The sequence below is a fragment of the Pezoporus occidentalis genome, unplaced genomic scaffold (assembly GCF_034315485.1).
Source record: "Pezoporus occidentalis ecotype Australia unplaced genomic scaffold, CSIRO_AGI_Poc_V1 ctg117, whole genome shotgun sequence".
NCBI classification, from domain to species: domain Eukaryota; kingdom Metazoa; phylum Chordata; class Aves; order Psittaciformes; family Psittacidae; genus Pezoporus; species Pezoporus occidentalis.
Window position 1 is genome coordinate 7,269,231 of NW_026912961.1, and position 15,079 is coordinate 7,284,309.

A 15,079-nucleotide genomic window follows, 5' to 3' on the forward strand; every position below is an offset into this window, starting at 1 on the left:
GAGTCCCACCCGGAAGCCCGTGTCCTTCCGGGTAACTCCCAGTTACCCCCCCACCCTGGGCATGACGTGCTGTGGTATGGCATACCTCCTTGGCTAGCCCGGGTCAGGCGCCCCGTCTCTGCTTCCTCCCGGCTTCCCCTCCTCCCTGGCAGAGCATGAGCCTCACAAAGTCCTTGGTCAGGGTAAACGTCACTTAGCAACAACCGAAAACATCGGTTTCACCAACACTGTTCCCAGGCTGGAAGTCAAAACACAGCACTGCACCAGCTACCACGAAGGAGAAACATGACTGCTACTGCTGAACCCAGGACACAGCGTAAGCAGAGCTTTAGGTACTGTACCAAGCAGACATATCAATTAGGGTTTTTTTCAAATTGTGTTACCTTGTAGCTGTTGAGTTGAATGACCTGTGTCTATAAAGTGCAGTGTATAAACATAAGAGTTGCTTTTCAGCTGGAGCAGTAAAGATTTTTCCTCACTTTTCCAAGGCTGGGCCATTTCAAAAGCTGAACCAAAGCATCTGAGCTGATATGGGCACTTAAGATCTCAGAAAGGGAAAAATCCCCAACTGCTTGAGACATGCTTTGCTACAACAGCTGGGGTTGGTGCTGCTGGAAGCCACGAGGCAGGAGCTCAGGCTCCCTGGAACTTGTTCTCAACTCTGCCACAAAGCTGCTGTGCGATGTTCATGCTGTAATTTCAAGCTGCTCTGTGGTCTGCTGTGGTACAGCACTCAAGATGGGAGGTTGGGCAGAGGCTGTGGCCGTGTTCACTCAGCAGTTGCTACAGTTGCACCTATGAATAGAAAATGTGCAGAGACTTCCCAAAGGAAAGAAAATGTGGGTCTTTCTGTCTTTAATTATTCCCTGGTTTTCCAGTGGAAAGGAGTCCTGGCCAGCAGCAGAAGTGCTGAGCTTCTCGAGAATTTCAGTATGATGCTTGTACTTCCCAGCAGTTGCCCTGGGACAGTGACTGTGCCTCCCCATTTCTGTCTGAGCTGTGCCCTTTATTCTCCCATCTTATTCCTCCATGGTCTTGCTCCTAAAACAGGAAGAAGACTTTGCTGCCACGCACAGTTTTAAGCTGGTACGTATTGACACTTAAACATCTACAAGTCAATGGGGCTGGATGCGTTTAACCCAGGAGTGCTGAAGGAGCTGGCAGAGGAGCTTGCTAAGCCACTCTCCATTCATCTGTCAGCAGTCGTGGTCTAGTGGACAGGTCCCAGAGGATTAGAGGTTGTCCAATGTGACACCTCTCTACAAAAAGGACAGGAAGGAAGACCCTGGGAACTACAGGCCTGTCAGCCTGACCCCAGTGCCAGGGAAGGTCATGGATCAGATGATCCTAAGGGACGTCATAAAGCACATGTGGAACAACGGAGGGATCAAGACCAGTCAGCATGGGGTCATGAAGGTCCTGCTTGACCAAACTGATCTCCTTCTACTAAAGGTGACCCGCCTGGCTGATGATGGACACTGTATTTGGACTTAAGTAAAACCTTTGACACTGTCTCGCACAGTCCTCTCCTGGAGAAGTTGGCTGCTCATGGCCTCGATAGGTGTGCTCTTCACTGGGTTGGAAACTGGCTGCGTGGCCGAGCCCAAAGAGTGGTGGTAAATGGGTCACATCTAGCTGGCGACTGGTCACTAGTAGTGTCCCTCAGGGCTGTTGTTTGATATCTTCACTGATGATCTGGATGAAGGGATTGACCACACCTTCAGCAAATTTGTGAACGACACCAAGTTGGCTGGGATTGTTGATCTGCTGGAGGCTAGGAAGGCTCTCGGAGGGATCTGGACAGGCTGGATCAATGGGCTGTGGTCAGTGGTATGAAGTTCAACAAGGCAAAGTGCCAGGTCCTGCACCTGGGCCACAATAACCCCATGCAGTGCTACAGGCTTGGGAAGAGTGGCTGGAAAGCTGCTTAGCGGAAAAGGACCTGGGGGTGCTGATTGACGGAGCTGAACATAAGCCAGCTTGTGCCCAGGCAGCCAAGAAGGCCAATGGCATCCTGGCCTGTATCAGAAATATTGTGGCCAGCAGGGCCAGGGCAGTGATCATCCCCCTGTGCTGGGCACTGGTGAAGCTGCAGCTTGAATCCTGTGTTCAGTTCTGGTCCCCTCACTACAAGAGAGATGTTGAGGTGCTGGAGCAGGTCCAGAAAAGGGAAACAAAGCTGGTGAAGGGTTTGGACCACAAGTCTGATGAGAAACCCTTGAGGGAACTGGAGGTGTTTAGTCTGGAGAAGAGAAGGCTCAGGGGGACTACTTGCAAGGAGGTTGTAGTGAGGTGGGGATCGGTCTCTTTTCCCAGGCAACAAGTGATAGGACAAGAGGTAATGGCGTCAACCTGCACCAGGGGAGGTTTAGATTGTGTATTAGGAAAAATTTCTTCACAGAAAGGGTGATCAAGCCTTGGAACAGGCTGCCCTGGGAAGTGGTGGAATCACTGTAGTGGAAGTGTTCAAAAACTGTGTAAATGAGGCCGTCAGTGACATGGTTTATTGGTGGTCTTGGCAGTGCTGGAGTAATGGTTGGACTTGATGATCTTGAAGGCCTTTTCCAGCCTACTTGAGTCTGTGATTCTATATGATATTTGTGAAGAGCTCTGAGCTCCGGGGGTGTGAAGGTGCAGCAGAAAAGCAAAGCATGTTTTCAAGTATGTTAACCACCCATGAGATATCTTACTTTCATTAAGATATTAAACAGATATGTTTCAGGATCATTGAACTTCATAGATTTAGAAATATGGCTATAGTGCTATAATGGATTACTTGGATATGGCAAAGTAGGTGGAAACACTTAATTTGTATCAGGACTGAGTGGCTTTTTTGTGACTGTGAGGTGGAAAAGTGTGCATGAATTTCAGCTTTGTTCCATGGGTGAGACTGTGGTAGCTTGCCCTGCTTTTGTGCAAGATGTGTTTCTTTGGGCCTAAGTGGTAATTTCAAGCATTCTCTGCTCCCTTTTTTCCTCCTCTGCTTTTCTCTCCACACCCTGTCCTAACATCTGATTCTTTTTTTATCTTGCTTTTTTCAGAATATGTAGCTTAATTATGACAACTGCTTTGATTGTGGATTGTCATTGACCCTTGCTGAAGAAGCACTTTTTTAACCAACAAGAATGCATCACTTAGCACCGCTAGATTCATTGACTTTTTATCCAACTTTAGATCCCTACAGTTTGTGAAATGGTACCTTCAATAATTTTTCATGCTCTTGACCTATGTCAGCAGCTACTCTACCCAACAGCATTCATCTGTTTTTATGGTGCAAGCTGGCTGCTGCTACTGAAAGTCAATACTGATAGGTTAGGAAAATAGCCTGGTTTAGTTATCATTTAAAAAACCCACAAAATTATTCTTAAGCCAAATAGTCCAACTTCTGAGTGACTCTGCACGTGGACAGGAGGAGGTGTGCCAACTGTCTTGGATACCTCTCCTGAATTCCTAAGTAATGGCTTGTGTCTTAGTTGTTCAGTAACCAGGACATGGCCCTTGGATATTCGTATATTCTATGCACTTTAATCCTAAATTTATTGACTTATTTATTTTTGTTCCCCTCATTACAATGTGAAATGTAAAAAAAGAGTGTTGTCAAAAGATATAGGGTTGGAAGGAACCTTAAAAATCATCCAGTTCCAACCCGCTGCCAAGGGCAGGGACACCTTCCACTAGACCAGGTTGCTGAAAGCCTCATCCAGCCTGGCCTTGAATGCTTTCAGGGATGTGGCATCCACAGGTTCTCTGGGCAGCCTGTTCCAGTGCCTCATCACCCTTAAAAACATTACCCCTCTTCTTACCAATACAATCCCTGATAAAGATTCTCTCCTGGTTTCATCTGGGATAGAGTTAATTTTCTGTTAATTTTCAAGTAGCTGGTACAATGCTGTGTTTTGGATTTAGTATGAGAATAATTTTGATAAACCACTGATGTTTTAGTTGTTGCTGGGTAGGTAGTGCTTACTCTAAGTCAAGGACTTTTCAGTCTCTCATACTTTGCCAATGAGGAGTTGCACAGCAGGCCAGAAGGGAGAACAGCCGGGACAACTGACCCAAACTAGCCAAAGGGATAGTTCATACCATAGAATGTCATGCTTAATATATAAACTGGGGACAGTTGGCTGCGAGGGGCCAGTCACTGCTCGGGGACAGGCTAGGCATTGGTCAGTGGGTGGTGAGCAGTTGTTTTATGCATCAGTTGTCTTTCTTGGGTTTTATTTCTTGCTCTCCTTTTGTTATTTCCCTTTTCATGACAGTTATTGCTATATTCTGTATTACTGTTGTTATTATCAATAATATTTTTAATTTAAGTATTAAACTGTTCTTACCTCTATCCACTGGTTTTAATTTTTTCCTGATCATCTCATGCCCCTGCGGAGGGCAGAAAGGAGTGAGCAAGAGACAGCGTGGTACTTAGATGTCAGCTGAGGTTAAACCTTGATATAATCCCACCTCATCTTTCCTTTAGGTTCTCTTTAAGTACTGGAAGGTTGCTATTTGGGCTCCCTAGTGCCTTTTCTTCCCCAGGCTAAACAACCCTGACTCTCTCAGCCTGTCCAGAGTCAGTCCAGCCCTCTGATCATCTTCATGGCCCTCTGCTAGACAAACTTGAGCAGCTCCATGTCCCTCTTGTGTTGGTGGCCCCAGAGCTGCATGCAGGACTGCAGGTCAGTTCTTGTGAGAGCAGAGTAGATGGGGAGAATCTACCTCCCTCGACCTGATGGTCATGCTCCCTTTGATGCAACCCAGGATATGGTTGGCTTTCTGGCCTGCAAGTGTACACTGCCAGGTCATACTCAGTTTTGCATCCACCAACATTCCAAAGTCCTTCTCTTCCAGGCTACTCTCAATCCACTCATTGCCCAGCCTGCATCCATGTTTGGGATTGCCCTGACCCAGATTCAGGACCTTCTTAGTTTTCATGTTGTTTGCCCAGGCCCACCTCTCAAACCTGTCAAGGTTCCTGTGATGGCATCCGTTTCCTCTAGAGTAGGAACTGTAAGAACAGACTTTTCTCCTATGTCCTGTTCTGGGCTAAGCACAGTCTCATTTTCTGTCTTTGAGAGTGCCAGCCTCACTCCTGTCCTTTTCCAGCCAGGTCTGTTCACATGTGTGTGGGTGTTGAGGGTCTTTAGGCAAGTGAAGAATGAAGTGTACCAGATGCATTGTGGATCCTTCACACATGGAGGGAGGATGCTCACTCAGAGCGCTTTCTGTGTAGACCAACTCCAGGTAGGAGTGCTGCAGTGCTGTTTGTTCAGTGCCAGCTTTCCACAAGATGAGCATTGCACTTTTTGCTGATCCAGCCTGGCTCCATACAGATTCACTGTGTGGCAGTACTTTCCACGTTCCCTATCTGAGTTTTCTCTCTCATTTTTTCTTTAATCTGTAGTGTTCCTGTGGCACCTGCTTTCTTGTTTCCTCTTACAGGCATAGGACAGATTGAGGTGAATGATGGCAGTACAAGGGATAAAAGCCATGATTACATTTTGGAGTGGCAACTTCAGCAACTCTTCTTCACAGACTGAATACCCACACCTTCATGTTTAATTCTGCAACATAAAAATCTTAGATTCTGGTATGAAATGCCTAACCTACTTCCGAGTTAGAGTGGCTTTTTCCCCATGCTTGTTTTCCTCAAAATGGAAAGGATTACACCTTCAGCTTTCTGTAATTTCTGCTTGGTAGTAATGGCATTTTCATGTACTGGACTTAACATATTTTTTAATCAATTTGAAAAATATTTATTCAAGCAGATTCTCTCATGGTATGTATGAAGAAGTAGTCTTTCACAAGGGTGTCTAGTGTTTGTATGTTAAAAATCACACTGCTTTGATAAATCGGTGGATTATTTTTTCAGTTTTTTTTTTTTTTTTAATTTTTCAAACTTTTTTTTTCCCCCAGAGTTTATTATACTGGAAGAGGTCTTACTGCAGCATACTGACATGGTGTGCCTTTCCCGAGAATTCTGTTGAATCAACAAGAGTGAAAATGGTAGAAAGCGGTTTTGCTCCACACAGAGATAACATTTCATTATAATTTTTAGCACTTTAAACAGTATAGAAGAGTGGTAGGCTTGAATTAGCTCAGAGCAGCTTTTATGCCATAGCGCTGTTCCATGCTGGTCTGCGAAGAAGAGCTGCATCATGCGCAGAACTACCCTGTGAGTGCTGAAGTGAGGAGACTGGAAATGGTGGTTTCTTAAAAATATTTTGGTCTCCCATCTGGCTTGGCTTTGATTTCTAGACATTCAGGAAATGGAACTTTTGAAGCTGAAGTCAATGGGAAAATGTTCACTGTTCCCCCTCAGTAAGTGTGACTTTATGGAAATGTTCAAATGCACCTCATTGTTTGCATAGAGTCTCTTTTTGGCAAGAAATAAGAATCTATGTAATCAATTACTCCAGAGATTTTCCTTAGAAATGAAAAGCCTTAGAAAGTGTGGAGACTTTAAAAAAGAAAATATTTTTATACAAACGAGCTCTTAACATGTAGAATCAAACAAATCCAAGATACATGAGGCATTTGACAGTGATGTGTGAATGAGTACCAATAAAGTACTCAAAGGAAATATATGACAGAATACTTAAATAACTGCTGAGTCTTGACCTTGTGTTTATTAATATAACTCAGTTATTGTACAATTTAACTTAAAATGGCAAGTTTTTCTGTTCAGTTACTAGAGAAAAACTCCAGACCTTGTGGTTCAGTGGAATAAGTTGTTCTTTTTATATAGCAATAGTATTTTCTGTAAATCAGATTTTATACACTGAATTCTCAGATGAGAAAATTGTCTTCCTGTGATGTTTTTATTGTATTCTAGATGTCTGTATCAGTACATATTCAGAATAAAAACAGTCAGTAAGCAGATCTTAACATAAGGTGTTTGGTAAAAATCTTCCAGACAAGGCTATAATCAGGACTGCGATTACGCATGTTGTGATAGTTTAGGTTACTCTGTCGAGCATTCTGTACTGTCTCCCTCTTACCAGTGCACTGTCACTGGTGAAGGTCATTTTGACTTCCCCCTTTCACTGGTGTGGATATCTGTAGCGCTCAGAGACCTAGTATTTTACACCAGCTTTGTCTGTTTTGAACGAAAGGGGGCAGAGGGGTGAGCTCATTGCTCTCTGCATCTTCCTGAGGAGGGGAGGTGGAGAGGGGGTGCTCATCTCTTCAGCAACAGGATGTGTGGGAATGGCTCAAACCACGATGGGAGGTTCAGACTGGTCATTGGGAAACATTTCTTTACTGAGAGGGAGGTCAAACACTGGAGCAAGCTTCCTACAGAGGTTGTTGATGCCCCAGGCCTGTCAGTGTTTTAAGAGGTATTTGGATAATGCCCTCAATAATAGGCTAACTTTTGGTGAGCCCTGATGTGGTCAGGCAGTTGGACTAGATGATAGCTGTAGGTCTCTTCCAACTGAAATTATTCTGTCCTATTCAGTTCCATCATTAGAGAGCTATCTGCATTAGAGAGCTATATGCATACTCAGGCAGACATGCTATTTATCCCCCTCTGTATTTGTATAAAATCAAATGGCTATCTTAATTATAGTAATTTTATGCATACATAAAATTGTTGTTGGGTCTTATGGGAAGAGAAGAAGCTATGTTTCCTTTTCTGGCTTTGGGTTGATTGTGCAAGCTGCACAGCTCTTCTACAAAAGTACTGTTTCATATGTTTTCCTTAACTTGCTAGGAGCTGAAGAAATAGGAATTATGGACAACATCTAGCATGTAAGAGGGGCAGGCCCTGCAACATGTACATAATCTGAAGTATAGTCACAAAGGCATTAGATAAGATAAAAAAAAATAATAATCATCCATATCTCACTTAAGTCTAACCACCTACTATAGTACAGGCTTATAGATTAACTCAGCTGGGACAAGCTCTTGTACAAATTATACGCATGAACATAAAAACCCACATATATACAAAATCCTTCTGTGTCAAATTATTGTTCAAATAAACTTGTATTGTGCAGTGACACAGTGTTTATGATTGCTTGGACTAAACTGTCTTATAAGTATTATTGATAAAGTTGTCTGGAATAAAGGAAACAGAAAAGGAATTAATTGAATGTTTTTTGAGTCATCAATGTATGCATATATCAGTCTGCACAAATACTATGCTGCCTGTATGTTTCAGTCTTTAACAGTCAGCAGATACTTGCAGCTGAACAGGCAGTAAATGAGACAACACTTTTTCACAGTGACTGTAAAGAGTTTTGCAATGTGTCTTGTGAGGAAAGTCCCTTTCATTTATCCATATAGATATGGTATTAGGTTGTTCTGCTTAAACTTGTGTGCTGCACAGGCTTTTTGAATATTTTACACTCTCTGGCTCCATTTACAAAAGAATGGTGTTTTTCAAAACCTTCTCACAGTTATTCTATTATTGGGAGTTCATATAGGAGCCTTGAGGCACAGCAGTCCCTAATGCCATATTAGATGCCCAGGGTCTCTGATCTTGACCTGAAGTTAATTCTTAGGAAGGGGAAAAATTCATTTCTTCTTTATAAAGAAAACTATGAATCCTTGTTGCCAGCCTCTATAAGGAATGTCCTAAGAATCCTGTCATGGAGAATTCAGCGTATCTTCCTGTATTTTTATCTGACCAAGAAGTAGAGGCCAGAGTGGTATGGTAGAGGTAGGCTTGGTATGGATCTCAAGCAAAATTTCTATACCTGAGTTGAAAGTAAACTTCTTTTATATATTTGTATGTTTGTGTGCCTACACAAATATTCATAAACAGCACAAATAAGAGGTGTAAAGTTGGCTGCTAGTAGGAGATGGCTGTCTTTCTTGGAGAGAGGTGAATTGAATTTTTATAGTTATATCCCTTGAAACAATTCAGGAGAAATATGAGGTGTCAGGAAGCTAGATGTGTGTAAATATAACTTGAGTTTCTCTGTGGATAGTTTATATTATTTACATTTATGGAAACTAGCTCCCATTTAGAATAACTAATGCAGGAATAACTGCAGAGTCCTGTCTGCTTTAAGGTCGATGTCTCTTTTGGTCATGCTTTCTGGATGTGTCATGAATCTTTGAAGAAATGTCAGACAGACAAGAATATAACTTTCAGAATTATATTTTTTACACTTATATTTCTTTTTCCATTTCAAGCTTTCTTTTTGTTGTTGCTGTTGTTTTAATTTGACCTGTTTGTTGCTCAGTACCCATCTGTTTCTTCCAGGGAAGTACTTAGTATAAAAAAAGAGTTCCAGGTGTTCCTGGATGAGAGAATCTTTGGACAGAGTCGCTTTGCTAAAAACACTGTTTAATTTTGGGTTCTTTTACTCCAAGTGATGAAGGTGATTTAGATGTTATTGTTAAGCAAAATGAATATTTTTCTGAGGGTTTTTGTTTTCAGGAACAGACTTAAAACAACAACAAAAAAGAAACAAACAAAAAAAAACACTGCATCAGAAATTAATTTCTCATAGTAATATACTGTTATATTTTGTAAAAGCAACTGGTTTTATAAATTCAAAAGAAGCACTGGTCTAATAATGAAAAATAATGATGTAATTGCTTTCAAAAGATGATTGGCAATGAAGTCCTTCTAAGCAGGGGATTTAAGTAGCTGTTCAGGGGTATTTGTAACATTTGAGTAAATTGGATATATTCGTTCGTGAACAGTATGCCAAGGTGAGCTGTGCATTCCCACTGCCAAAATGAACTCCTTAACATGAAATATGCCTTGGACTATGGTAATGGGAAACTTCCCAAGATTTCACACATTTCATGATAATCTCCATGGAACCCTAACACTTCCCATATGTTTTCATGGTTGGCAGGTGGAGTGGATACAACAGCAGGTGGTTAAAAGAAGGATAAAGAGGGATTATAAACCTGGTGGTACCCAATCCACTTATTTCAATGATCCCAAGTGGCCAAGCATGTGGTACATGGTAAGTACATACAGCAAGGTCATTGACTCCGTTTCATGCTTGTGTTTAGTTGTCTGCTGTGATATTTTGAAAAGGGGCAGCAAAATATGTTCAAAAAAAGCCAATTTGTTTTTTTTTTAATGTGACTAAGAGTCTGTAAACTCCTAACAAGTATTGTAAAGCATTCCCAGTGAGCCCTGCAATAGGAAACAGTTATTGACACGTTCATTCATGAATGCTTCCTATTGCAAGATGTCTTGGGAATTAGTTATTAGAGGGGGGGTTGGAACTGGATGATCTTAGAGGTCCCTTCCAACCCTAACTGTTCTATGATTCTATGATAAACTTTCAGCACCAAGAATGGAAAGAACTTTGGTACAATCTGTGAGAGCAATGAAATCACTTGTTTTCAATATGTGAAATACGAGTATGTTTTCAATATGTTTTCAAATTCACTATCAAAAATGGATTGTTCAGTGGTACAATTGCATTCTTTTTAGTAATGAAAAATTGCATTGTTGAAGTATGTTGTTTGTGCCGTTCTTTGTCTGATACGCGTTTCATGTTTTCTGAGCAAAATTTTTTTTTCTTTTTTTTTTCTTTTTTTCCTGATAGTCACAGTTAAAGCCTGGTGTGAAACTTCTGTATTCACAGTGTTTTTAAAAATATTTTTATTTTTCCTAGGGGCAAATCATAAAATCATAGGATCATTTGGATTAGAAGGGACATACTGTCCAAACCCGTGCAACAAGCAGGGACATCGACTAGGTCATGTTGCTCAGAGACCTGTCCAACCTCACCTTGAATATTTCCAGGGCTGGGGCATCTAGTGTCTCTCTGGGCAACCTTTTCCAGTGTTTCATCACCCTCATCATAAATAAATTCTTCCTTACATCTAGTCTGAATCTACCCTCTTTTCGTTAAATACCTCTTGTGCTGTTGCAATAGGCCCTGATAAAATGTCTGTACCCATCTTTCTTATAAGCCCCCATTAAGTACTGGAAAGCCTTTTGACTACAGTAGGGTCTTCTCAGAGCCTTTTCTTCTCCAGGCTGAACAACCCCAACTCCCTCAGCCTCCCTCAGAGGGGAGTGTTCCATCCCTGTGGTCATTTCTGTGGCCCTCCTTTGGACCATCTCCAGCAGGTCCATGTCTTTCCTGTGTTGAGTCTCAACAGAGCAGAATGTCTTCCCTTGACCTGCTGGTCCTGCTTCTTCTGATGCAGCCCAGCATACAGTTGGCTTTCTGGGCTGCAAGTGCACACTGCTGGATCACGTACAGTTTTTTATTCATCAGTTAAAAGTTGTATTTAGTTGGAAGTTGGCTCCAGCTGACATCTCTCCATTTTGGCTGATGGAAGAGTTGCTTTATTTCTCAACTCTCCTGTTGATCTAGTTCTAAATCCCTACATGTTTTCTCAATACATCACCTATGTTGCTGGTAGTAAGAGAAGGTTTTATGACTTCATAGATTGAATTGCTTTGGATAGGGAGGAGAATATGCCTTTCTGATGACAATCTGTAAGATAGTTTTCCTGAAAGTAGATACTGTCTTTTCAGGTATTTTGTTATTTTCAGAGCATTAGTTTAGTATTTCAGTAAGTGAACAAAATTGTCCTACCGCAGCTTTAAAAATATTTTTTAAGTTTTTATTTACTTTCATTCTGGCTTGTAATTCATTGTTGAATACATTGAAAAACAAAAAAATATCATAGGTAATTTGTAAGAGTGAACAGTTGCTGTTAATAAACTCAGAAGTCCTTATCTTCATGGACGTATGAAATTAACATGTCAGAAAGTCTAATAACTTTGCTATTCAGTTTTATGAATTCATGTGTTTTAACGAGATGCTGATTAATAACTTTTCTTCCAAATTCCTCTTATTCTTATGAAAGAACTGTAGCACTGATTTCTCTTTCCTGATGGAAAAATTGTTCCACATTACATTTTCTGAGCTATTGAAGATCTGTGCCTTTCAGGCAATAACTCCTCTCACACAGTAGAAATCTATTTCATTTCTCTTTAATCACAGTATTGGGTTGATGTAGCTAAAGCTTTTCTTAGCAGTTTACTGTCCATTTTGAAAACAATTTTTATAAAAAATGTCATTCTTTTCAGTTATTTGTAAAAGGTGTATTATTTTGGGTCATGGGATCGTGGCAGGTCAATTTTCCAGTTGATTGAAGTGTGTATACTTGACTGTCTCCTCTAATACGTATGTTTATTCTGCCTTCCCAGCCTATAAATATGTGCATAAGGTGACAGACAGATGCCAGTAAATGGCAGTAGATCATGATATTGTGTCCTGTCCTCATTTTTTAAATTTTATTTCAGCATTTTTATTGAAACTAGACAATAACTGATTTCTCTTTAGATAATTTGCAGTTATTGAAGCAGCCTTTCAGCTCTGTGTTAGACTGAAAAGAGGGAGGCCAAATTTCAAGAGAGTAATAGTAGTCAAGTAAAACCCCACAGTTAGCTTATGTAATTTTTCCTTTGTGCTCCTAGATTTGTATAAAGGTTTTCAGTGCCACCATAGGTTTTTGGTGGAACAAGATCAGTGGGGTATGAATAATGCTTATAGCAGTTGCCTCTTGATTTTGTTCAGGAAGGTAGCAGTCTCCTATTTATAAATCAGTTCTGTTGCCTAACCAGACACCACTTCACAGCTGCCCTACAATTGCTAATCTAATGCAGAAGGCGCTTTAGGGCAGCAAATGGACTTTACTGTTTGTCTTGTACAACTTTCAGAATATTATCATTTATATACCTGTGGAAGTAACTCCACTGTTGCAAACTGTCTGGGAAGAGGCTGTTCCCGACTGATTGCATTTACCTCTGCTGAATAACTCTGCGTATGAGGAATATCTTTTGTGGTAGTGGTTTGATGACATTTTGCTGAGAGAGAGCACTAATGTATTAGCAAGTGCACTATTTCAGCAGAGGGAATAGCTAAAAATACATGAATTAGTTGACTTCAGGACTGACTTGGATCATAATCAGGTATCCTCATATGACTGTATTTGTGGTCGTAACCATAGCTACTTTTGTTAATGTTACTTACCTTTATAACATGAAGGGAATAAAAGGAATTTGAGGTTAGTTAATGAATCATAGAATGGTTAGGGTTGGAAAGGACCATAAATATAGTACTAACCCTCCTGCCATGGGCAGGGACGCCTCACACTAGATCCAGTCACCCAATGCTCTGTCCAACCTGGCCTTGAACACCACCAGGAATGGAGCATTTATCACTTCTTTGGGCAGCCCATTACAGTGCCTCACCACCCTCACAGTAAAGAACTTCTTCCTTATATACACTCTAAACCTCCCTGTTTAAGTTTAAACCCGTTACCCCTGATCCTACCGATAACGGTCCTTGATGAAGAGTCCCTCTGCAGAATCCTTATAGGCCCCCCTTCAGATACTGGAAGGCTGCTATGAGGTCTCCACGCAGCCTTCTCTTCTCCAGGCTGAACAGCCCCAATTTTCTTAGCCTTACTTCATATGGGAGGTGCTCCAGTACCATGATCATCCTTGTGGCCCTTCTCTGGACTTGCTCCAAAAGTTCCATGTCCTTTTTATCTTGAGGACCCCAGAACTGCACACAATACTCCAGGTGAGGTCTCACAACAGCAGAGTAGATGGGCAGGATCACCTCCTTCGACCTGCTGGTCACGCTCCTTTTGATGCAGGCCAGGATACAGTTGGCTTTCTGGGCTGCAAGCACACACTGCCTGCTCATGTTTAGATTCATAGAATCACAGAATCATAGAATAGTTAGGGTTGGAAAGGACCTTAAGATCATCAAGTTCCAACCCCCCTGACATGGGCAGGGACACCTCACACTAAACCATGCCACCCAAGGCTCTACAACCTGGGCTTAACACCGTCAGGGATAGAGCATTCACGGCTTCCCTGGGCAACCCATTCCAGTGTCTCACCACCCTCACAGTAAAGAACTTCCTCCTTATATGCAAGCTAAACTTCCCCTGTTTAAGTTTTAACCTGTTATCCCATCACTACAGTTCCTAATGAAGAGTCCCTCCCCAGCACCCCTATAGGCCCCCTTCAGATACTGGAAGGCTGCTATGAGATCTCCATGCAGCCTTCTCTTCTCCAGGCTGAGCAGCCCCAACTTTCTCAGCCTGTCTTCATACGGGAGGTGCTCCAGTCCCCTGATCATCCTTGTAGCCCTCCTGTGGACTTGTTCCAACAGTTCCATGTCCTTTTTATGTTGAGGACACCAGAACTGCACACAATACTCCAGGTGAGGTCTCACAAGAGCAGAGTAGAGGGGCAGGATCACCTCCCTCAACCTGCTGGTCACACTCCTTTTGATGCAGCCCAGGATACAGTTGGCTTTCTGGGCTGCGAGAGCACACTGAAGCCGGTTCATGTTCATTTTCTCATCGACCAACACCCCCAAGTCCTTCTCCGCAGGGCTGCTCTGAATCTCTTCTCTGCCCAACCTGTAGCTGTGCCTGGGATTGCTCCCACCCAGGTGTAGGACCTTGCACTTGTCATGGTTAAACTTCATAAGGTTGGCATCAGTCCACCTCACAAGCATGTCGAGGTCCCTCTGGATGGCATTCCTTCCCTCCAGCGTGTCAACCGAACCACACAGCTTGGTGTCATCGGCAAACTTGCTGAGGACGCACTCAATCCCACTGTCCATGTCACCAATAAAGATGTTGAACAAGACCAGTCCCAACACTGATCCCTGGGGGTCACCACTCGTTACTGGTCTCCAGCCGGACATTGAGCCATTGACCACGACTCTTTGTGTGCGGCCAGCCAGCCAGTTCTTTATCCACCAAGTGGTCCACCTATCAAATTGATGTCTCTCCAGTTTAGAGACAAGGATGTCAAGTGGGACAGTGTCGAATGCTTTGCACAAGTCCAGGTAGATGACGTCAGCTGCTCTACCCCTGTCCATCAGTTCTGTAGCCCCATCATAGAAGGCCACCAAATTGGTCAGGCAGGATTTCCCCTTAGTGAAGCCATGCTGGCTGTCACCAAGCACCTTGTTGATTTTCATGTGCCTTCACATGCCTTGGAGAATCTGCTCCAGGATTTTGCCAGGCACAGAGGTGAGACTGACTGGTCTGTAATTCCCCGGGTCATCCATTTTCCCCTTCTTGAAAATGGGGGTTATATTTCCCTTTTTCCAGTCGT

The 15,079-nt window shown here is 42.4% G+C and overlaps 1 protein-coding gene across 3 annotated transcripts in view; it reads left to right on the forward strand.

Annotated features, from left to right (window-relative positions):
- Positions 1 to 15,079, forward strand: part of PCSK5 (proprotein convertase subtilisin/kexin type 5) — a 260,279-nt gene that overhangs the window by 43,269 nt on the left and 201,931 nt on the right. For all 3 annotated transcript variants that reach the window (XM_062641593.1, XM_062641602.1, XM_062641612.1), the window contains exon 3: positions 9,810 to 9,923. In XM_062641593.1, the coding sequence (XP_062497577.1) occupies positions 9,810 to 9,923 (114 nt within the window). The remainder of the gene's footprint in view (positions 1 to 9,809; positions 9,924 to 15,079) is intronic.